The sequence below is a fragment of the Misgurnus anguillicaudatus genome, chromosome 23 (genome assembly GCF_027580225.2).
Source record: "Misgurnus anguillicaudatus chromosome 23, ASM2758022v2, whole genome shotgun sequence".
NCBI classification, from domain to species: Eukaryota; Metazoa; Chordata; class Actinopteri; order Cypriniformes; family Cobitidae; genus Misgurnus; species Misgurnus anguillicaudatus.
Genome location: NC_073359.2, coordinates 2,202,378 through 2,226,502, shown reverse-complemented (window position 1 = coordinate 2,226,502; position 24,125 = coordinate 2,202,378). Strand labels below are relative to the sequence as shown.

Below are 24,125 nucleotides of genomic sequence, written 5' to 3'. Positions count from 1 at the left end.
TTCAATTTTAGTAGAATTTTTACAGCAGCAACGGTGGGAAATATTTGAGTGTGGTACCAACTTCCGCTGCCTGATATTATTTCCGGGCTTTCGCTGCGTCACTTCCTTCTCTTCTTCAGGACTGTCTTCGGAACAGACAGACCGAACGGTGAGCTCAAGTGAAATCTAATTTCATCCTCTAATCTTTTCATTAAAATAAAACTCTTCAACTGTTTTCGGTTGTGTCGTCCTTTATTGTATTTTAATGTTTGTGTATCGCGAAGCACAGAGCTGTAGATGATTAGATATATATATGAATTAACACACAAGGTCTGTATGGCGGCCATTGGTGTAATGCGTGTAAACCAAATGCATATAGTTTTACTCGCTGTAACAACAGAAACAAGTTTAAGTAGTTGTTCACGACTGTTAGACACGCAGTTTAGCAGTTAAATGGTGTAAATTAGCTTGTTATGCTAATGCGGTTGTGTTAGCTTGCATGTGTTGTGTGTTCACGAACGTGAGAACTTTTCAGTTTATACGTTTTTATTTTGTACTGTATTCTAGTAACGTTAGATGCGTATTGTTCAGTTTTTATTGAATTTTTGTTATTCCTTATGTAGTCTGTACACATGATTTAGTGTTTGCAAATATTAGTGTACTTATCAAATGTCAAAGTATGACAGATTGCAAATATTACTAGTAAGCAAATCTGCGTGCACCATGCATGAATTGTTAACCCAGATTGATGTTTTATAGTGAATTTGATTGTAAAATGTATTTATTACTGTATGTGTTTATTGCAGCCACCATGGCAGCCCTCAGACCTCTCACCAAGCCGAAAATCGTCAAGAAAAGGACCAAGAAGTTCATCAGACATCAGTCGGATCGCTATGTCAAGATCAGTGTAAGAAAGTTTACAGTAATTAAAACATTTGGGATTTTAATAGTTTTCCATCAATGCAAGTCATGAAAACTGAAACTAGAAGGTTTGTTTCTTGAAGATTAATATTGCACATCTGTATGGACCACGATAAACGTTATCAGTAATGCTATTATTGCTGTAACGTGTTTAATTTTCATCTTGTATAGAAAAACTGGAGGAAGCCCAGAGGTATTGACAACAGGGTCCGTCGGCGCTTCAAGGGTCAGATGTTGATGCCTAACATCGGTTATGGAAGCAACAAAAAGACCAAACACATGCTGCCATCTGGATTCAGGAAGTTCTTGGTCCACAACATCAAGGAACTTGAAGTCCTAATGATGAGCAACAAGTAAGAGCGTAAACGTTTCATATTTGTAGCCACCTGTCGGGAAATTGACTTTTAGGTTCTTTTAATTATTTGGTCAGAAATCGATAAAGTGAGAAATGTGACCCTGTCTGTGAAATCCAGGCTAAAGTCATATAATTCAATTATATTGAGATCAAGTTTGATTACTTGCAATTCTTTCAGAATGTTCTTTAAATTTATATATCACAAAAATGACTTTCTATCTGGGATTTCACAGACTGGGTCACACTTGTATCTCCAAGATCATACCTGTTGAATTGTTTATATTCTTTCAGGTGTTGAATTTGGAGAGATAGTACGGCAGAGGAAATGCCCATTCCACCTCTAGCTCTTTTCATAGCTGGCAGGTGGAAGATAATCTGCAATAAGTGACTAGCGCTTGTTTTTGGGCCTCTTTCTGAGAACTAGTATTTAAGTTTTGATTACAATGAAGCAAGCTTGGTTTGATGTTAAATGCGTGACATCATCGGTAACCTTAAGTTTTTTTCTTTGTAGGAGCAACTGTGCCGAAATCGCACACAATGTGTCTTCAAAGAACAGGAAGCTTATTGTGGAGAGGGCCGCTCAGCTGGCCATTAAGGTCACAAACCCCAACGCCAGACTGCGCAGCGAGGAGAACGAATAAATTGCTTGTCTCATCTGTTCAATAAAGTGGAAAAACTGTAAAACCAAATTTTTATGTACTGACTTTTTTGGTCTAATAGATACACATTTTACACAATGTTTTAAATTTTGTCCATCAACACTTTAAAAGTCCACTGCAGTTTCCATCACACACATTTAGTTTAAACCCTAACTAGTGTCCATCGATTCCACTGCCCCTGTTAAGGGGTCTCCTTGAAGGCTGTCAAAGATGGTTGCCATTTCTGCATTGCTTCTGATCTGATTGGCAAAGTCGGCCATAGCAGGGCTCTTTTCCACTTCACTGATAGACAGCAGGGCAGCGACGGCGCGCATGGCAGAACGCCTCAGCTCTTCCTGCTTCTCAAATTCTTGCTTCACTGAGCCAGCTTTTACCTTTATTTACACACATAGATGAGATTAGAGACAACCATAACCTTACTGTTTCTGTTGTGTCCTATGCATTTTACATAAAATGTTCAATATGTTAGGACTCACCTTTGTAGTGCAAGTAGCTTTTAATGGTTCGACTAGCCTGTCCAGTCTTTGTACCACAGAGGATGGACAGAGTTTAGAGAGTCTGGCCAACATAATGAAAGTCAGCATCTAAGAAACAAAATGAGAATATTATTCAAGCATCAATGTTTTAACTTAAAATGTGTAATAGGCATCATTTCAGTCTTTAATGGGCTTCTAAACTTAAATATGGAAGCCCATTTCCGCCACATGAGAAATAAATTGTGCTCTGGTAAAAGTTGAAATTGTGATTTTTGAAAGTCATAATTGTGAGATAAAACCCAATACTATGACTTTAAAAGGCATACATTTCAGCTTTATCTCATAATTAGGTTTTCCCAAACATGACTTTTTAAAGGCATAAATATGAGATAAAACCCAAATATTATGGCTGTGTCCGAAACCTCATACTGTACAGTACGTACTGAATGAGATGAGGTACTTACTTGCCGTTAAAACAGTAGGTACTGTATAGTATGAATGAGATTCGGTGTACTACGTCCGACATGTCGCTACATCACGTGACATACGTCATCATCACGTGATGTCATTCCAGCACGAATATAGCTGTGATGCGTTGTCTTGTTGGATAACTCCTCCCGGGGCATCATGGGATAGTAAAGTGTCCATCGTATGCACACTGCAAAATCTAACCAGAAGTAGTAGGTCATCCGGGTACTTTTCGAATACTATGGCCGCGTCCGAAACCGCACACTGTATAGTAGGTACTGAATTAGATGAAGTACCTACTTACTTGGCATTAAAACAGTAGGTACTGTATAGTATGAATCCTGGTAGTATGAATGAGATTCGGACGTACTACATCCGCCATGTTGCTACATCACGTGACATACGTCGTCATCACGTCATGTCATTTCAGCGCGAAAACAGCCGCGTGCCTCTTCTTCGTTGGATAACCCCTCGTCCGGGGCATCATGGGATAGTGAAGCGTCCATCGTATGCACACTGCAAAATCTAACCGGAAGTAGTAGGTCATCCGGGTACTTTTCGCATACTGTTTTTCAAATACTATGTATTTGGACATACTACTCGCCTCGCCTACTGCTTTTCGCGTACTATATAGTACGTAGTAGGCGGTTTCGGACGCAGCATATGTTTTCGGACATACTACTCGCCTTGCCTACTGCTTTTCGCGTACTATATAGTACGTAGTAGGCGGTTTCGGACGCAGCATATGTTTTCGGACATACTACTCGCCTTGCCTACTGCTTTTCGCGTACTATATAGTACGTAGTAGGCGGTTTCGGACGCAGCATATGTTTTCGGACATACTACTCGCCTTGCCTACTGCTTTTCTCATACTATATAATATGGAAGTAGGTGGTTTTGGACGCAGCATATGACTTTAAATGTCATAATTATGATATAAAAGTCAAAATTATGAATTTCTAAAGTCATAATTTCAACTTTATCTCATAATTATAATTTACCAGAACATGATTTTTTTCTTATGTGGTGGAAACTGGCTTTCATATTTGGCATAAATTGGATAATTTTTAAGCATAATGTGAATTATTTTATACAAACATGTCAGTTAAATTTATGCCTGATATACTACTTAATTGGGACCTAATCCTAAACTAACAACAAATAAGCTGGTGCTGGATTTTATCAGCCTGCCAGTCACAAAGCACATCACCTTCAGTCCCCGCCTCATGAAAATCTTCACTTACTTTAATGTCATAATGATCTTTCAAGCCTTCCTCAACGTGATTCAGAAACTCAAAGATGTCCAAACAGTCCAGGCAGCTGTCCAGTAGAGTATACATGCATTCAAACGCTGCCTTTCTGACATCCAAACCATCATCTACTGTGTGCTTGAAGGGACCCATCTCGACCTGAACAATAAATTAAATGGGAACAAAATATTTTTAAATAAAATAATGTCTTATAGATATTTTTGTATTAAATTATTACTTTATGAACAAAATTTTATTAGACACGTATCATGTATTCTTAAAGGGACAGTTCAAAAGATGATAACTTAATAAATGATGGGAAGCACATGGGTAACATCGATTATGTTGTTAAATATGTTTTATGTTCAAGATAATGAAAAACTCCAATAAGTAAATAATGACAGAATTTTCATTTTTGGGTGACTATCCCTTTAAGCTTGTACAAGTCTGTAATGTGTACCTCTCGAACGAGGTCTTTCCTGATCTTGGTCTCATTGTATAGATGTGGGAGTAGAGAGGTCAGAAGCCCACGGATCAGAGAGGGTTTGTTGTGGGCCGCCGAATTGAACATTACCAAAGCCACCCGCCGTACATTAAGATCAGGGTCCTGGAGCGTCTTCAAGAAATCACCTAGCAGCAGAATTACAAACTGGATTTTTTGTTCAACCAAATATCAAAGCTTTTCACCCGTTTACTTAAATTAAATGCTCTCAGGTCTATTTTCATCCAATACTATAACCTTTTGTTTAAAGGGCACATGTAATGCTAATTTATGTTTTAGCTCAAACACCCCGATTATTTCTTATAGCGTGTCCAAAATGCCCCTATTTGGGTGGGAGCAAAAAACTACAAGCAGTTTTGATGTTTGTACCTTTAAATGCAAATGAGCTACAGCTTCTCACTTCCTTACCAACAGACAGTGAGTGCTTACGGTAAAAATAGATCTGATTCATTTGGATACAGACTGAGACTATAGTATCTTTAGCCACATTAGCACTATAATGTGCTAACAAACACATTTAAAAAAGCTTTTGGGTAAATTTGACCAGTCAGTCAGTGGCCGTGGGTGGGGCTTTATCAGTGTGACATCACATTAACAAAGGAATCAAAACAGCATGTCTGCTTTGACTGCTTTCGTTTAAGGAGTTTTTTTCTTTGTAGGGTGTTCACACACTGCCAACACACATTTAAATCTCTAAACACATTTGGATTTTGCATAATATGTGCCCTTTAAAATATCTTTTTACTTTAAGTATCTCTGTGGATTTACTATAAGATACAGAAAGTTATTTAAAATAAGAATAAAAGGTAAAAACAATCTGACTTCTTACCAATGCATCCTTTAAGAAGTGAGTCTATTGGCATGGGATGGTCTACTATGGTGAACTTCACTGCAGTTACAACCGTACTGCGGGAAAGTGGTGAACCTGAAACCGAATACATATAAATACAACAAATCTATATAGGCACAAAATACAAGAATAATATGTTAAATTATATTTAATGGGTATTTCTGTGAGTGTGAATGTACTTGAATAATTTTCTGGTTGCCTATTACAATAATAGATAAATTCATACCTCATTAAAGGTGCAGTGTGTATTTTTTGTGGCATCTAGTGGTGAGGTTGCGCATTGCAACCAACGGCTCAGTCCACTGCTCACCCCTCGCTTTTGAAACGCATAGAGAAGCTACGTTAGCCGCCACCGGACAAACATGTCATCCGTCGGAGACAACTTAGTTAAAAAGTTGTCCGTTAAGGGCTTCTGTAGAAACATGGCGGCACAAAATGGCGACTTCCGTGTAAGGGGACCCACGTGCATGTAGATAAAAACATCTCATTCAAAGGTAATAAAAACATAACGGTTCATAATGAAAGGTCTTTATACACCCCTGATCATATAGTTTTGTATATTATTTTGCATTTCTGTCAAGAGATCCTTCTAAAAAATTACACACTGCATCTTTAATAGTCAAATCTAGGTTTTCTTATTTGGTCTATAACAATTGTTAAAATATCGTAGCACTTCTCTTATTATTGCCTCCAATGTTGGGGGAAATTACTTTTAAAAGTAATGCATTACAATATTAAGTTACTCCCCTACAAAGTAACTAATTGCGTTACTTAGTTACTTTTCATGGAAAGTAATGCTTACGTTACTTTTAAGTTACTTTTGCATTACTTTTTCTTACTTTGCAGGTGTTTTGTATGACTGAGAAGTTCTGCATTCAAAAACTGCATATTTCCATCGCAAAAATGTCAAGCACAGAGTGTGTAATTCTACGTTAATACGTTTAGTTTAATGCAGTACATTGTTTTTTACATCTAATTAATTAAACTGAAAAAGTAACTTACTTTACAAAAAAGTAACTCAAATATTAATGTGTACATTTATAAAGTAATGCGTTACTTTACTCGTTACTTCAGAAAAGTAATATTATTACGTAATGCACGTTACTAGAAACGCGTTGTTATATAAGCCGCTTTGGATAAAAGCATCTGCTAAATGCTTAAAAGTAAATGTTACGTCAAATAAATGTATTTGTGTTTAAGGAAACCACCTATTATCTACAAATGATCAAGGTAATCCTAAATCTCGAACTACCTGAGGACAGTTGTTTCTTTAGTCTCGGCAGAAGCTCGGACGGATTAACCAGAGTGAGTTTCCCCAAACATTCGGCTACAATGCTGCGAGTGCCCTCCTCCGCACATTCGCAGTGTTTGAACAACAGAGCCCAGATGTTCTCCACATGAGGCTTAAGGCTCTCAGCAGATAAAGCGCTGATCATCTCCTTCAGGGAGTGCAGAAGCAGATACTGTCTCCTCGGTTGGCTCCCGATCTCCTTTAGCATGAACGGCAGGTACTCTCCTAAGTTTCCGACACAGATGTTTCCCAAGGCGAATGAGGCGGCAGACTTAACCTCCTCATTCGGGGAACCGAAAGCATCCATTACGACCCCCTTCAGCTCCTTCTGCCCTTCAAAGTTCATAAATCGCCCAATTTCCCCAAGGCACAGCAATGCTAGAATCCTCACAGACTCTGATGATTTGGGGTTCTTGACCTCTTGAATGAGGTTGGTGACCACCCCAGAAGCTTCTTTGGGACAGGCTGTGGACAACGCTGCTACGCACTTTGCCACCGAGTAGTAGGACTGTTTATGCACGGACATGGAGTCGAACGACTTAGTTTCGTAGAAAGGCCCCTTCAAGGCCTTGAGGAGGTCATTGTAGCTCATGTTGTTGGCCTTGGTTGCCACAAGGACTTTGAAGAACTCCAGTATTGAATTTAGTGCACCTCCTTGTAGTAGAGGGGAATGGACTAAGTTAAGCACTTCGGGTAATATTGTGCCGCCAATCTTACTCAAGGAAGATGGGCAAACCTTGGCCATGCAGGTGATAAGGGTAATGGCGACCTGCGAGATATGCATATCACTCTCCTGAATCAAAGCGGGAATCTCCGTCAATATGGACTCTATCATAGGGGGCTTGAAGCTGTCGCTGTAGTTCGTGACAATCACGTTCAGGGCCGTTACCGTGTTCAACTTCAAGGTTCGCTGGTTCTTTCGTAAAAAAGATCCGAGGATTGGAATGCCCTCTGTTAAAATCGGTCTCAAGTCGATTTTTAGCGGCGAAGAAGCAATGAGGGTTAAAGTCCTCACTGCTATAAGTCTGGTGATTTCGTTTTTAATCCTCTCCAGAAATATCTGCAAGGTAGGCTGCAGGTCGGCTCCAAGCTGGTCACCTAGGTGACTCAAAATGTGACCCATGCAAAAAATAGCCTTCTCTTTTACTTCTTGGTCTATATCAGATGCCTTCAACCTCTTTAGCGTACAAGTAAACACAGTTTTTACGTAAGGCTCAGCGTCGAACGTGCTCGGTTTTTCCAGCGGCCGCATGATCTTGACAATCTGCTGGGTGACTTGGAGGGCCTCAGATGTGATTTTGTAAAAAGGATCTTCAACGCAATGGACCACAGGAGGTAAGATGACACTAACATGTGGGTGGAAGACTTCTGGGTTGTGGCTACTTAGAAGAACATTGAGGAAAGAAAGGGCATCGATCTTCATGTTTGACGAAGTGGACTTGTCGGTGAGGGAGTAAATGATACCTGTGAAGAAATATAATATTCGTTTGCAATTGAATCAAAATGTTTGGAGGCTTAAGCCTTCAATGGCTTCTAACCTGGAATAAGGGCTGGTATGTGCTCTCCTAGTTGACCTGGCAGCACATTGGCCATCTCCGTCAGGAGACTAAAGCAGCCTTGCCTACATCTAATACTCTTCTCCTTCAACTGTCTGTGTAAGGCCTTTACTATTGTCGGTACCTGTGAGAACAGATGAGATGTTTTTTAAAAGTGTTCATTATAGGTGGATCTCCAAACTTGTGGTTCAACATACCTGTTTCTTTAACAGCGTGACCGCTGGTTCCTCTTTAGCTCCTGCGTCCAGGGCAGCACCGTGAGGGTGTCTCGTCTGTCTGAGCAACGCCACGAAGGCTGAGAAAATATCAGTCTTAACATTCTCCTCTCGTTCTTTAAAGCGGGACACCAGGGTTGGACCCACAGATCCGTAAAACTCCACCAGAAGGTCCCGCCGGCTGCTGACGATCGCCTCCAGACATTTAACAGAAGAACGACGCACCTTCCAGCTCATGTCGTCATCGTCGCTGTATTCATCATCAGAGTCTGAAGATAAAAAGTGTGTGGAAGAGGATAGTGAACACACATTTACTACAGGTAGACCCAAAATAGATCATATTTTGAGAACCTCACAGTGTTATAAAGATGACATTTACCCTGATCTTCATCTTCCCTATCTTCAACGTCCATACTGTCATCTTGGTCGTCATCAGCATCGTAGTTGTAATTGGGGTCGTAGGTGATGTATTTTAGACATAACTTAATAATCGTTTGGATGTGAGAGGACATTTCCTTTGGACATCTTTAAAATAAAATAAAAAAGTCAATCAAAGCGAGAGCGATAATGCGCATTCGCATTGCTCCGTCGAGTAAGTGTCACCGGAATTATTCCACGGCAAGCGACATCTTTGTTTTATATCAAAATGGGTTGACAAATGCAGTTCGTTTTTTACGCAACGTAATTGCGAATGGGATTATGTTTGTTCCCTGCATTTCGGAGAGGATTGTTTTACAAACAAGCCTCAGTTCGACGGCGGGTTTGCCACTTGTTTACAACTGTGTGTTGGAGCGGTCCCAACTTTAAAATACCCCGTTCAGGAGTCTCAACCACAAGCGGTAAGTAAATCAAAATCTCACGTGTTTGGCGACAAAAAAATACAGATTGCACATTCAAAAACGTTTTCATGATGCAAACATTATAGAAATACTTTTACCTGCTAACGAAAGCTTCGAATGCCTGAAAGCAGAACTCGCGTAATTCATCATCATCCACGTTACAAAACTTCACCACCATGGGCACAATCTTCTCCAAGTGCTCACCTTCAGATCACAAGAATCAATATTGTTATATTCTGCAACATTGTTACTTAAAGCAACACTGAAGAGTTTTTGGTCTTTGCTCCACCTACAGGTTGGAAGCGGAATTGTCCATTACCACTGTTGTAAATACTGCAGCAAAGCTGGCTCTGACTGGATTTTAGGTCTGCCGTAAAGCAAATTTTTGTAGTTTTCTCTCGAACTACAGGACCGTGACCCGACGATTGGAAACTTCTTTAGTGAGGTGTTTGGCCAATAGAGGGCTGCAAAGCGAATGTGAAAGTGCCGTTCACCCTGTTTCGAGTGGATGAACGACTGAAACGTTTTTGGAAACGTTATTTTAAGGTAAAAAAACTCTTTGGTGTTGCTTTAATGCTATGTTTATTACGCAATACGTAACTGTCGCAGATATCCAAATAGCTGTGAAGAATACAATTAATCCTCACCGATCCTGTGTCCACCCTGTCTGCTGACCGTGGCCAGGCACTGGATGTAAGTTCGGACGTTTGCGGTGGGCGGTCCACGGGACAGCTCGCTCATCAGGTGTTCTGTGAGATGGGTAAAGAGGGCGGGGCTACAGCTGGGCACCAGGTGACCCAAGGCGATGATGGAGCGTTTTCTCACAGCCATACGAGGGCTTATCAGCTGGGCGAGGAGGCTGGTCAGAATCGACTGATGGAAACTCATGAGAGCAGTGCTCAACCTATACAGATGAAAAGTTATTACCTCATTATAATAAAGGCCATAGTCATGTTTTGAAGGAATCAATGCGAGCACAATTATAGCTACATATTATAGCTTTTTATGCAAATAAAGCACTGATAAATCAATATAATATGTTGCATTACTTTACATTATCTTATTATCTAAAACATGATCTTTCTCAGATATCAAGGATATATTTTTACAGGATTTTCCGTACATTATGTAGAAAACAGTAAATCACGAAAAGACTAGCTGGATTTTCACAGACTGGGCTTCAATATAAGCTATATGGAATAGTATTAAATACAATATAATATATACAGTATATAATACCTGCCCAGCATGTCAGAGAGAATATCTAAAGCTTCCAGCTGAATGGACACGTCGTCTTGCATTCCCAGAGCTCCGATCAGCTGCGATGTGATCTTCTTACAAATGTTGACTGTAAGGTTTGAACCTTGATGACAAAAAAGATCAACAACATCTTTATTGACCACAGTGCTGTGACTCACAAACTAATAACCAATTAAAAGTGAATTCATTCTTGCTTTGGATGTGATCATCTGTTGAATGCATGCACAGGTGAACTTAAAAGTTTTAAAGGGGTCATATTATGACATTTTTTTTAAGATGTCAAATAAATCGTTGGTGGCCCCAGAGTACATATGTGAAGTTTTAGCTCAAAATACCATATAGATAAGTTGTTATAAGAGAATTGCCACTTTGTAGGAGTGAGCAAATTTTTGGGGGTGTGTCCTTTATATGCAAATGAGCTGATAATGCAAACATTGATCGACATAATGGTGGTTGGTCGAAATGAAAACTCAATTGTGCTGTCAAATATTTTCTCTCCCTCTCTGCACAAAATGTCAGTGCCGTGGCTGGATAGTGCAGATTAAGAGGCTGTATTATCCCCTTCTGACATCACAAGGGGAGCCAAATTTATCAATGACGTATTTTTTCACATACTTCAGGTTTTCTAGGTTGACAGAAGCACTGGGGATTCAATTATAGCACTTAAACATGAAAAAACTCAGATTTTCATGATGTCCCCTTTAACATAGGCTTTGTCATTATAACAAGATTGTTTACAGTTAAGTTAATATGAATACCTGTAGATGACGGTGGCAATTCAGCGATAACAGTCTTCAATCCCATGCTGGAAATGTCTCTCAGCTGCTCTTTATTGGACACCATGTTGGAACAAAGCGTGTCCACTATCGTCTCCACCTGACATTCCTTCACCTTTCCCACTAAAGGACCAAGACTACACAAACCGTTAACAATCACTTAATGGGAGCATTTAAAAATATATATTATTAAAGCTTTTCTTGTAATGCTCTAGCTACAATCTTAAATATGTCACTGTTTTGATGTCAATTTTGTAGGCGTGTGGTGCTGGGGTTTCTCTATAGATATTTGCATTAATGATGTTGCTACAATGTCTATTGTCGATTTTTCCATAGCTTTTTATGGTATTATCGCAAAATTTCTTATGCTTTAATATGCAATGCTTATTACACGGCTCACTGGAATGCTTGATTCTGATTGGCCAGTCACAACATTTGCAGGTTTGTTATTCCCAGACTGCTCATAACTAATAACACACGGTAACCCAAATGCTGCAAATCATTTTTACAGGTACCAGTTTAATATTACACAAAAATGTAAATATAAATATGTATTTTAATAACATATATGACATTATGTTTACAAATGATTAAACCAAATAGCATGTTTGTGTCATTTGAACGTCTTGGGTTTTCTTTGCGAAAGGTCTGCATTCGTTTATTTAATGTTCCTTACCTTACTTATGAGGTAAATAGCCATAAGCGGGATAATGTTCAGGCAGCCGGTTGTTTTTGTGAAATAATTTATTTCTGCGAAAACATCCAGCTGTCTATACATTATAAGAAGGAAAGGCATGTTTAGTTTTATATGACGCCTGTTATTTATCATATTAATTGATGTTTTTTTATCAGATTATAATTTTTGATAAGGACAATAAAAGTTGCAGTAATAAAATATATATGCTATTATATATGCTATATTAAATTTTTCATTCATCCGTCATGTGAAGATGATTTGAAGTAATGAAACGTAAAAAAACACTACACAAATAAATGTGATTATCATCAATCATAAACCATAAACTATTTACTGTAATCCCTGAGTTGCAAGGTGGATGTGGTAACTTATTGTACACAGTTATTATTACCAGATCATTCAAAACTATTTAAAGTAAACGACAGGCCAAAATTAAAGAGGACGTTTCACAAAACTTTTTTAAGATACCAAATCAATTTTTGGTTTCTCCAGAGTACATATGTAAAGTTTTATCTCAAAATATTATATAGATAATTTATTATAAGATGTTAAAATTGACACTTTGTAGGTGTGAGCTAAAATGTGCCGTTTTTGGGTGTGTCCTTAAAAATGCAAAAGAGCTGATCTCTGCACTAAATGGCAGTGCCGTGGTTGGATAGTGCAGATTAAGGGGTGGTATTATCCCCTTTTGACATCACAAGGGGAGCCACATTTCAATGAGACAATTTTTTTACAGGCTTGCAGAGAATGGTTTATCAAAACTAAGTTACTGTGTTGATCTTTTTCACATTTTCTAGATTGATAAAAGCACCGGGGACCCAATTATAGCACTTAAACATGGAAAAAGTCTGATTTTCATGATATGTCCCCTTTATATTCTATACAAATGTCATTATAAGGGCTTAATAAAAATTCTTACCATTTGACGGCCAGATTTTGAACCTCTCCGTTTTTATCCTCCAGAAGTTTAAGCAGCATGGATACGATCTTCCTCTCGCTCTCCTCATCCAGTTTGATGGATTCCTTCTGCAGCTCCATCATCAGGTCATTGGCCGCCATAAACCTTCAGAAGAACCGGTTTTACCAAAGTCTGATCTACATTACCTTAGTCAAATCCATCCATAAAACACAAAACATGCATATACACCATACAATACAAATTTAAATGGTTTACATTACAATACCATTATAAACCATTTGTCTACCACTAAACTTTAAAACTATCTCAAGATTGCTTTATGTAGTGTGTTTTGCGTTTGGGGTTAGGATTTAGTGCATATCTGTCAGATAACATCCCACCAATAAAATCTAACACATTGCCAGTAAGTTAGATAGAGAGAGACCCAATATAGTTACCATTAAAACCAATACAATTCCCATTTTAACCATTAAATAGGATTTTTTTATTTTTTATTTTATTTTTAGGAGGGCACCAGTACCAGACAGGCTGGGAGACCAGCTAAACCAGTTCAAGCTAAGACAAGCAAACCACCTTACACTGGTTTAGTCCAGCAGTCATATGCATTCTGTAAAGTAAACTTTATGTATTTAAAGTCTTCAAAAGTTTCATTTGAGCTATACATAAACAATGTGAGTAATTGCTTTGTCACTGAGCTATTTTTATAAACATTACTCGTGCGTTTAAAACATGCGTCCATAACACACAGCACGCAACAAGTCTTACCGAAAGTCTTTATCAGTGGATGTCATTTTATCCAGTAGATTGGAAATGTAAAACGTGACATTCGACATCTTGCCTTCGAAAACCAGGACCGCAGATAGAGTAAAATTAATACAAAAAGTTAAAGATCATAACGCCGGACTGAACAAGCTGGGAAATCTGACACTTACGGACAGTTATTAATAGAGATGACCGACATTTATTTCACGGGCTTTGTCGCCGCTTGCTGGAATGCACGCGAATGGCAGCACGTGTGTGTGATTCGACAGCGGAACCTTTCTTGCGTTCCTAGTTTCTACCCGGATTGTTTCGCAGCGGAAATAGAGTCCGCACCGGCGGTCCGACTGCCACGTCTGAAACAACTGCAGTAATAAAGATCGCAGATAATTTTATACGATATCTTTAAGAAGGTAATTGGATTAACACACAAAATGGTAAGTAGTATATTATTTAGTGTTTATTTATTAATGACGGATACTTGTTTAAAGCCTTTTATGAGTTTATGAACGATTTAACTGGACATCAAAACAATCTTCATTCATTCTACACGACTTTTAACATGCTAGATCTCTTTTGTTTAACAAACAAAATTAATATACAACGGTAAATAGGATAGATGATCAGATCTGATAGATTTACAATAAACAAGGAACATACAAAACAAACTAAACTAAACTAGAAATGTACCATGATGTTACCATGCTAAATAGGTATAACTTACACATGTACATTTATAAAGCGTATAGGTTTTTCATATTAGTCAGGTTTTAATAACGTCACCATTCACTTGGAGTTTCTAAGTTAAAAAGTCTTGTTTTGCCAAAAAGCTGACATTGAGTGTATCTGTGATCTTGTATTTTTCAGGTGTCTGTTATTAATACAGTGGACACCTCACACGAGGACATGATTGTGAGTATCCTGACATTTAAACATTGTACCTAACAGTTCCCTACTGGAAAATCCAGCTAAGACCAGTATAAGCTGGTAGCTGGTTTAAGCTGGTCCAAGCTCGTCCTCCCAGTCTGGCAAAGCTGGTCATGCTGGTGGGTCAGCTGGTCTTCCAGCCTGACCAGCTAAGTCCAGCTTAAAAAGTGACCAAAACACAGATAGACTATCTTGCTACACCAGCAAAACCAGCTCACCTGCTTAATCTGGATTTTTCATTAGGGTTCTATCTATTTAAAGATGCGCATAACCTCCTCTAAATGACAGATCCACATTATCGTCTACTAATAACACGGTTGGTGTTTTACTATCATCTTTAGCATTTGTATCATAATCTTAACTGTGGTTCTTTATTCTGTGCTCAGCATGATGCTCAGATGGACTACTATGGCACCAGATTGGCCACCTGCTCTTCCGATCGCTCCGTCAAGATCTTTGACGTCAAGAACGGTGGACAGATACTTGTGGCTGATCTGAGGGGGTAAGTGGTGTAGGGGCAACTCTGTGTCCTCAAATACAGTGATAACAATCCTTGGGAGACAAACCTAAACCTTTAGGAGCCGTTTACACAAACACATTTTTAACCAAAACCAGAAAACATGAAACTGAAAGATGTTTAGGGTCTTAAATGCACAAAGTTTGAAAACTGCAAATGTTTCAAAGTGCAAACGGCATTACCTTTTGCGTGTAAATGACTTAAATATATAAATATTAGTCTGTGAAAGTGTGATCCGTCATTCGCATATGTATTATGTGTGTGTAGGCGTGCACGAGTACTTCGAAGCTATAATAACAATGGCGTCCTACAGGACTGTGTTCGTGCTGCTTATAGAAGACATATCATGAAAATCTGACTTTTTCCACATTTAAGTGCTATAATTGGGTCCCCAGTGCTTTTATCAATCTAGAAAATGTGAAAAAGATCAACTTAGTAACTTAGTTTTGGTAAACCATTCTCTGCAAACATGTGAAAAAATAGTAATTGAAATTTTACTCCCTTTGTGATGTCAGAAGGAGAACATACCGCCCCTCAATATGCACTATCCAACCACAGCACTGGCATTTAGTGCAGAGATCAACTCATTTGCATTAAAAAGAAAAAAACATTTTTGCTCACACCTACAAAGTGGCTATGTTAACATGTTATAATAAATTATCTATATGATTTTTGAGCTAAAAGTTCGTACATACGTACACTGGGGACACAAAAGATTTATTTGACATCTTATAAAAAGTCTTGTGAAATGTCCCCTGTAAGATAATGAGTTGTTTAACGCTTCTCTGACGAGAAGTTTGCGGGTTTGTAGTCATGGGTCACTTTTAATAATAAACCTAAATTATCGTCTGTGTAAACAAAACTGTTTGATGCTTTCGCTGTCTTAATTGTTTGTATTTATCGCTCTGTAAAAGAATGCGTATGTGCACAGGCTTGTAGTGTTTCTTTACAAAGCAACATCGCCAACTACTGGCCTAGCATAGATAATACAACGTTTTAGTTGTTTTCGTGAATCGATGTAAACGCAGATTGCGTTGACAAAGTTGTCATTTATGAAAAAGCACAAAAGATCTGTTTTGTTTTCCAAAGTTTTGATGCCTTTGGATTTAAGCTTGTGTATATTATGATGGTATGATTTGAATATGCAAAGTTTGCACACTAGCTGTCACCAAGGTTGTCAGATGCATTTCTGAATAAACATCCAGGAATGACAGCATGTCGGATTGCACATTAATTCAAGATGTCAAAATGTATTCTGAATATGTCTAGTAGTCACTTGTGTAATCTTTTTTGGCAGACATGAGGGTCCGGTGTGGCAGGTGGCCTGGGCTCACCCCATGTACGGCAACATCCTGGCGTCTTGCTCCTATGACAGGAAGGTGATCATCTGGAAAGAAGAGAATGGCACTTGGGATAAGATGTATGAATACACCGGCCACGACTCATCGGGTAACTTCTCATATTTGTTTTACTGTATGTAATAAACGTGAAGGCGTAACATTGCTTTCCTTTAAACTGGCAGGTCTGAAATAAAAAAAATAATTTTGTTTTGCAGTGAATTCTCTTTGCTGGGGACCATATGACTTCGGTTTAATCCTGGCCTGTGGCAGCTCCGATGGTGCCATTTCAGTGTTAACATGTTCTGGTGATGGCCATTGGGATATTAAGAAGATCAACAATGCACACACAGTAAGTAAATTAAATCAAAGCTGATATTAGGTGGCTCATCATTTGAGAACTTAAGCGACCAATCACAGTTTTGTTTTTATGTGCCATTCATGAGTTTCTTTTGTGTATGGCAGATTGGCTGTAATGCAGTGAGTTGGGCCCCAGCTGTCGTCCCTGGGAGTCTGATCGAGCAGCCATCAGGACAGAAGCCCAACTACATCAAGAGATTTGTGTCTGGAGGCTGCGACAATCTGGTCAAGCTGTGGAAGTGAGTGCTGCCCTTATTTTACAGCGCTCGCTGTCTTTGGTCACCTGCTGTCAGCTTTCAACGCAATGTTCTCAATGTCTTGTAATGCAAACTTTTTGTGCTACTACATATATACAACTAGTCACATTTTAAATGCTAGTAGTCTGATTTTGAAATATATACGTATATAGTATATTAATATTTTTAGTAGCCATAATGTTGGCATATGGAGCATGTTAAGCTATATTTAGCATATTTAAAGGGATAGTTCACTCAAAAATAAATATTCTGTCATCATTTACTCACCTTTAAGTTGTTTCAAATCTGCATACATTGCTCTGTTCTGTTTAACACGATGGAAGAAGTTTGTAATGAAGCAGGAAACAGGAGCACAAAATCCTATGGTGCCCCAAAACTGTATGGTTACAAACCATATCTTCCTTTGTGTTCAGCAAAATAAATAAACTCATACAGGTTTAGGACAACATGAGGATGAGAAAACAATGATAGATTTTTCATTTATTAAGTTAGTATAACGTTTGATATATATTAGGGCTGTCAAAAGATTAATCGCGATTAATCGCATACAAAATAAAAGTATGTTTTGCATAATATAGGTTATTTTGTATTATACATGCATGTATGTATTTAAGAAACATTTACATGTATATACGTATTTATTTAGATTTTGATATATTTTATATTATATATAAATAAATAAAACATATACATAAATTAAAAAATTCTTACCTTTATACATGTATGTTTGTATTTAAATATACATAATAATTATACACATACATTATGCACATTATGCAAACACAAACTTTTATTTTGTATGCGAATAATCGCGATTTTGACAGTCCTAATTTATGTACAAGGTGGTGTAGAGATTATATGTTAATAAAATTAGTTTTTGTTTACTTGGTCTGTTAGTAAACTGTTTTTGTTTTAAAGATAAATTTATATATTTTTAATTTGTTGAATTGTTTTCATATAAATAGATAAAAATAAAGTATATTTAATTAAAAATTTTAATGATTTACTATCACTGAAGTTTAACTAACAATGTTTTTTAACAGAGAGGAAGATGGCCAGTGGAAAGAGGACCAGAAGTTGGAGGCTCACAGTGATTGGGTGAGAGACGTCGGCTGGGCTCCTTCTATTGGTCTGCCGACTAGCACAATTGCCAGCTGCTCTCAGGTAAAGGCACCAAACTGTAATTTTTTTAGTGATGGGAGAAACGAAGCTTTTCGAAGCTTCGAATCAATTGAACCAATTGCTTCGAAAATTGATTCAGTTTTTCGAAGCGTTCGAAACGCCAAAAACGCTGGCGACACCTGCTGATCAAAATAGTGTAAAAGCAGATCCGTCCAAACATTTTACACTTTTTTTTACAAAATAATAGCAAGATTTTTATTAAAATATGTTTGATCAACTCCCCCTAGTGGTGAACCATCGGATTTTCGAAACGTTTCAAAACAGTTATGACGTAAGGAAGCCTCGTTTGCTAAAATCATGTGACTTTGCCAATTTGAAACACGCTCCGAACCAATGATTCGAAACAAAAGATTGGTAAAAGTTTCGAAGCCTAATGAAGTGTGCTTCGAAAGCGACCATCTCTACATTTTTTTATACATACTGTATATACATGTATACACATACGCATGCATATATATACATATATAAATATACATACACATGTACACACATACATACACACATACATACATACCAGTGATGCACGGGTCAATGTATAAACAACCCGCACCCGACTACATATACATGCAACTCAGACCGCAAAAAAAAAAAAAATATATATATATATATTTATTAAAAGTAAATGCTCTACATATACATGCAACCGCAAAAAAAATAATAATATAAATGCGCGCCAGAAAGCAGGCATATATATACACACATATACATATACATATACATACCTGCTTTCTGGCGTGCATTTTTTAAAGGAGTAAATGCTCATCGTAGCGGCATGGGGAAATAGACGTAGGAACTAAGGGTGTGGGGTGTGTATATAAATGACAAAGTATAGTTCAGACGACCCGACCGAATGCAACCCGAATATTATTAAAAATATTTTTGGAAAAAATTGAGATATTGAAGAAGCTTTGGATGTGTGAAATTATAGAATGTAAGTTGTGGTTTATTAAATTTTATTTAATTATTGATTTGTGTTTTATATATTTACTTATTTTATTTTTAAATCCTGCCTGGGCTTTGGGGTTTTTCTGTTTAAAATATTTGGTAAAATTTCAATAAAGAAATGTTCTACAAAAAATATTTTTAGATGACCCGTAACCGCTGGTGACCGCAGACATATATATCTATTTTTTTAATATTGAATTTTTATGTCTGACGCAGCACGTAAAGAATTTTTCATTTACTAAGTTCTTTTGAAACCCTACAGGATGGTCGAGTGTTTATCTGGACGTGCGACGACCCGACAGGCAACACCTGGACGGCTAAACTCCTCCACAAATTCAACGACGTGGTGTGGCATGTGAGCTGGTCCATCACTGGAAACATCCTGGCTGTGTCAGGCGGGGACAACAAAGTACGTGCACATTTACTTTTTTATGTTATTCGTAGCTCTCACACTTCTGAAGTTATAGAAAACGATGACCTCTTGTAAATACACGCCAGGCTTTTCATTTTCATTGACAAGCTCTTTGTGATTCATTTAATACCTACCATGAAACTTTGCCATCTTTGGCTCTCATCCCATGGGATTACAGGAAAAAAGTCATTTGAGTTTGCAGGCAGCGATTTACCCATCGCCATTACTCATTTTACAGAGCTTGGGTATTAAAGCACTTTCACATTGAAGAATTAATGACTGGGGTTATTTCACCTAGCATAGCCCTGGTGTTAGGAAATCCATCTGCACTTCTATAAAATATGACTCGGGACCGGTTTGTTTGCTTTCGTGCCTACCAATTATTCAAAGCGACAAGCGCCGGGTCATTTATTTACAGATGAGCGCACCATTACCATTATAAACCACATGCAGTGTGTCAGATAAATAATGCAGAAAGGTTAGAAAATAAGCAGAGGTTAAATACAGAAGAGCATTGAAATGCAAAAGACGGCATTATTTTGATTTCCTTGTTAATGTTCGCAAGGACATTTGGTGCTTCGTTGGCTTGCCGTAATTATCATATGCCAACTAGATGGGATCTAGATGGTTTAGCTGTGACTGAAGCTAGATAATGGGTTGTTCTTCTAATGTTCATCATGGCAAGTTAAACATCTTAACAGCCCCCTTACCCATGTTTTTCACATTTTGTAATTTATTTCTTGTGCAGGGACTTTTAGCTTTTAGAAGGATCTCTTGACAGAAATGCAATGTGATACTCATAATTATATTATCAGTAGTGTTAAAATAAAGACCTTAAATAATAAACTGTATTGCTTTTATTACCTTAGAATGAGGCACTTTTATCAACATACACTGCAGGTCTCCTTCATTAAGCGTTTTGAAATTAAGGGGTGCAATTTGCAATCTCACCACTAGATGTCACTAAAAACCCACACTGCAACTTTACGTCGAAGTTATGCTACACAAACACCAAACGCGTGGCATCGCGTTCCTCACCCTAGATTTTTCACGGGATTTATAACTTCGTGTCATACGAATTTTTTGCTTGAGTTGAATATTTTCAACTTGGGCAAAGACGCGTTTGAGGTGAATAGCGCGGGTTTTCGTGGCAAACGCACCGCCCATATCTCGTCATTCGCATCGCCCCACGCAAGGACGTGTCTGATCGTGTCTTTGCATTGACTTTGTATGTAATCTACTATCACAAATCGTTGAACTCGCGTCTGGTGTGAACCCACAGTTATGCTACGTACTCACCAAACGCAGGGCATTGCATTCCTCCCTCTAGATTACTCGCGGCATCGAATTTCGTATCATGTAAATGTTTAGTTCAAGTTGAATAGTTTTGCGTTTGAGGCGAACAGCGTGTTTTCGCATCAAACTTGTCACCCATATCTAGTCATTCGCATCGCCCCACACGAGGACGTGTCTGATCTCGTCTTTGCATTGACTTTGTATGCAATCTACTCGCGCAAATCGTTGAACTCGCATCTGGTGTGAACCCACTTTTATGCTACGTACACACCAAAGGCGGGGCATCGCGTTACTCGCTATACATTACTCGTGGGATTTAACTTTGTGTCATGCAATTTTTTTCCCCGCTCGAGTTAAATATTTTCAACTTGGGCGAAGATGCGTTTAAGGCGAATAGTGCGTGTTTTCGTGGCAAATAGTGCATGTTTTCGTGGCAAACGCACCGCCCATATCTCGTCATTCGCATCGCCCCACGCAAGGACGTGTCTGATCGTGTCTTTGCATTGACTTTGTATGTAATCTACTTGCACAAGTGTTGAACTCGCGTCTGGTGTGAACCCACAGTTATGCTACGTATACACCAAACGCGGGGCATCGCATTCCTCGCTCTAGATTACTCGCAGGATTTAACTTTTTCTCATGCAAATTTTTAGCTCAAGTTAAATATTTTGCGTTTGAGGCGAATAGCGTGTGTTTTCGCGTCAAACTTGTCGCCCATATCTCGTCATTCGCATCGCCCCACGCAAGGACGTGTCTGATCGTGTCTTTGCATTGACTTTGTATGTAATCTACTCTCGCAAATCGTTGAACTCGCGTCTGGTGTGAACCCACTCTTATGCTACGTACACACCAAACGTGGGGCATCGCGTTACTCGCTCTAGATTACTTGCGGGATTTAATTTCATGTCATGCAAATTTTTAGCTCAAGTTGAATATTTTCGCGTTTGAAGCAAATAGCGTGTGTTTTTGCGGCAAACGCACCGCCCATATCCCGTCATTCGCATCGCCCCACGGGAGGACGTGTCTGATCGTGTCTTTGCATTGACTTTGTATGTAATCTACCCCCGCAAATCGTTGAACTCGCGTCTGGTGTGAACCCACAGTTATGCTACGTATACACCAAACGCGGGGCATCGCGTTAATCGCTCTAGATTACTCGTGGGATTTAATTTCGTGTCATGCAATTTTTTTTTGCTCGAGTTAAGTATTTTCAACTTGGTTGAAATCACGTTTGAGGCAAATAGCGAGTGTTTTTTTCCGGCAAACGCGCCGCCCATATTACGTCATTCGTATTGCCACATGCGAGGACGCATATGATCGTGTCTTTGCATTGACTTTGTATGTAATCTACTTGCACAAATTGTTGAACTTGCATCTGGTGTGAACCCACAGTTATGCTACGTATACACCGAACGTAGGGCATCGCGTTACTCGCTCTAGATTACTCGCGGGATTTAACTTCGTGTCATGCAATTTTTTTTTGCTCGAGTTAAGTATTTTCAACTTGGTTGAAATCACGTTTGTGGCAAATAGCGAGTGTTTTTTTGCGGCAAACGCGCCGCCCATATTACGTCATTCGTATTGCCACATGCGAGGACGCATATGATCGTGTCTTTGCATTGACTTTGTATGTAATCTACTCGCGCAAATTGTTGAACTCGCGTCTGGTGTGAACCCACAGTTATGCTACGTATACACCAAACGCGGGGCATTGCGTTCCTCGCTCTAGATTACTCGCGGGATTTAACTTCGTGTCATGCTAATTTTTAGCTCAAGTTGAATATTTTGCGTTTAAGGCGAATAGCATGTGTTTTCGCGTCAAACTTGTCGCCCATATCTCGTCATTCGCATCGCCCCAAGCGAGGACGTGTCTGGTCTCGTCTTTGCATTGACTTTGTATGTAATCTATTTGCGCAAATTGTTGAACTCACATCTGGTGTCAACCCACAGTTATGCTTACGTATACACCAAACGCAGGGCATCGCGTTCCTCACCCTACATTTTTCGCAGGATTTATAACTTTGTGTCATGTAATTTTTTTGCTTGAATTTAATATTTTCAACTTGGCCGAAGACGCGTTTGAGGCGAATAGTGTGTGTTTTCCCGGCAATCGCACCTCCCATATCGCGTAATTTTCGCCATCAGGAGGGTCCGCGGTCGTCCGCGTGCACCGTCCGTGTGCTGCCCAAAATTTGAGACCATTGTTTGCGATTGTGGATTCACTATTTTTCTTCATCTATCCTAATTTTTATCTAAGTACTGTAAATGTTGAGAATCAGTCCTGCCCTGACGGCCTGGTAGAGTAATATTTTGAATAAGAAATAATTTGTATTGCGTACGTGTCGAACGCGGCCGTTCATGCATAGCCGCAATGAGTATACTTGTAAAGCGTGAGCCGGCCGCGGGAAAAGGTATACCCGGCCCTTTAAGTTGAATGAAAGATGTTGTGTCTGATGTGACCTGATGTGAGGTTTTCTATTAACTTCTGCCTACAGGTGACCCTATGGAAAGAGTCTGTGGAAGGACAGTGGGCTTGTATCAGCGACGTCAACAAAGGACAGGGAGCCGTGTCCTCCATCACAGATAACCAGCAGAATGAGCAATAAAGCTCAATACCTCCTCCAATCTCCAAACGCCAACTCCTATCAACTCTCAAAGACTTTTCATAAAAGATTTAAGTGCTTCTATCGCCCACAGATTTCCAGGTGTTGGAACCAATCTGAAATTTTGCTCTGTCGGACTTAAGTTTTAGTTTATGTCCGAACAAAATGTTTGTTTCTTTGTATGGTTTATGAAAATAAATGGTTTAAAAAATAGTTCATTGTGTAATATGTTGTGTATTAAACTAAATGAAAGCTGGTCCTGATGTACTGGCAACCGTGGAGATCTGCAAAACCATTGAAGAATAAAAAAATTTCTACTATCAGTCTGTTTTCTATTCTTGTGATTATGTCCCAGATTTACTTTCCTGGTCTTATTTATTGTGCATAATTCTTCTTTCACTTTTTAAACTTTTCTTTTCCGATGACTTTACAAATATTTCTTATTTTTAAAAGCGTACTGGATTCATTTTCTGATAGATAAAACTCAGTCCTGTCCTATGGGTGATTATATAACTGC

The 24,125-nt window shown here is 38.7% G+C and overlaps 3 protein-coding genes across 3 annotated transcripts; 2 read left to right on the top strand and 1 right to left on the bottom strand.

Moving 5' to 3' along the window:
- The first annotated feature begins 18 nt into the window (after nt 1-18).
- On the top strand, nt 19-1,944 carry LOC129452786 (large ribosomal subunit protein eL32). Its single transcript, XM_055216811.2, has 4 exons — nt 19-148; nt 786-886; nt 1,072-1,253; nt 1,767-1,944. The coding sequence occupies exons 2-4, from the start codon at nt 791-793 to the stop codon at nt 1,894-1,896; spliced, it is 408 nt and encodes a 135-aa protein (XP_055072786.1). The 5' UTR covers nt 19-148; nt 786-790; the 3' UTR covers nt 1,897-1,944.
- LOC129452783 (cullin-associated NEDD8-dissociated protein 1) lies at nt 1,933-13,960 on the bottom strand. The gene is made up of 15 exons (XM_055216807.2): nt 13,779-13,960; nt 13,014-13,157; nt 11,380-11,534; nt 10,601-10,724; nt 10,009-10,265; nt 9,460-9,565; nt 8,902-9,047; nt 8,505-8,791; nt 8,290-8,431; nt 6,713-8,215; nt 5,440-5,535; nt 4,569-4,738; nt 4,103-4,267; nt 2,391-2,498; nt 1,933-2,288 (listed from the first exon to the last, which is right to left on the bottom strand). Exons 1-15 carry the CDS (start codon nt 13,844-13,846, stop codon nt 2,064-2,066), a joined length of 3,696 nt encoding a protein of 1,231 aa, XP_055072782.2. The 5' UTR covers nt 13,847-13,960; the 3' UTR covers nt 1,933-2,063.
- An 86-nt stretch (nt 13,961-14,046) lies between these two features.
- Nucleotides 14,047-23,775, top strand: LOC141359539 (protein SEC13 homolog). Its single transcript, XM_073862166.1, has 9 exons — nt 14,047-14,209; nt 14,640-14,684; nt 15,086-15,201; nt 16,514-16,665; nt 16,772-16,905; nt 17,019-17,152; nt 18,214-18,334; nt 19,560-19,706; nt 23,501-23,775. Exons 1-9 carry the CDS (start codon nt 14,207-14,209, stop codon nt 23,609-23,611), a joined length of 963 nt encoding a protein of 320 aa, XP_073718267.1. The 5' UTR covers nt 14,047-14,206; the 3' UTR covers nt 23,612-23,775.
- The last annotated feature ends 350 nt before the right edge of the window (nt 23,776-24,125 follow it).

Bases quoted from the DNA above. Each gene is read 5' to 3' on its own strand.
- LOC129452786 (XM_055216811.2), top strand. From the start codon at position 791: ATGGCAGCCCTCAGACCTCTCACCAAGCCGAAAATCGTCAAGAAAAGG. The intron at 887-1,071 runs GTAAGAAAGTTT...CATCTTGTATAG, and splicing joins ATCGCTATGTCAAGATCAGT to AAAAACTGGAGGAAGCCCAG. The intron at 1,254-1,766 runs GTAAGAGCGTAA...TTTTCTTTGTAG, and splicing joins GTCCTAATGATGAGCAACAA to GAGCAACTGTGCCGAAATCG.
- LOC129452783 (XM_055216807.2), bottom strand. From the start codon at position 13,846: ATGTCGAATGTCACGTTTTACATTTCCAATCTACTGGATAAAATGACA. The intron at 8,792-8,901 runs GTAAATGTCATC...TTTTATCTTCAG, and splicing joins TAGGGAAGATGAAGATCAGG to ACTCTGATGATGAATACAGC. The intron at 5,536-6,712 runs GTAGTTCGAGAT...ATTCGGTTTCAG, and splicing joins AAAGAAACAACTGTCCTCAG to GTTCACCACTTTCCCGCAGT.
- LOC141359539 (XM_073862166.1), top strand. The intron at 17,153-18,213 runs GTGAGTGCTGCC...GTTTTTTAACAG, and splicing joins AATCTGGTCAAGCTGTGGAA to AGAGGAAGATGGCCAGTGGA. The intron at 18,335-19,559 runs GTAAAGGCACCA...GAAACCCTACAG, and splicing joins CAATTGCCAGCTGCTCTCAG to GATGGTCGAGTGTTTATCTG.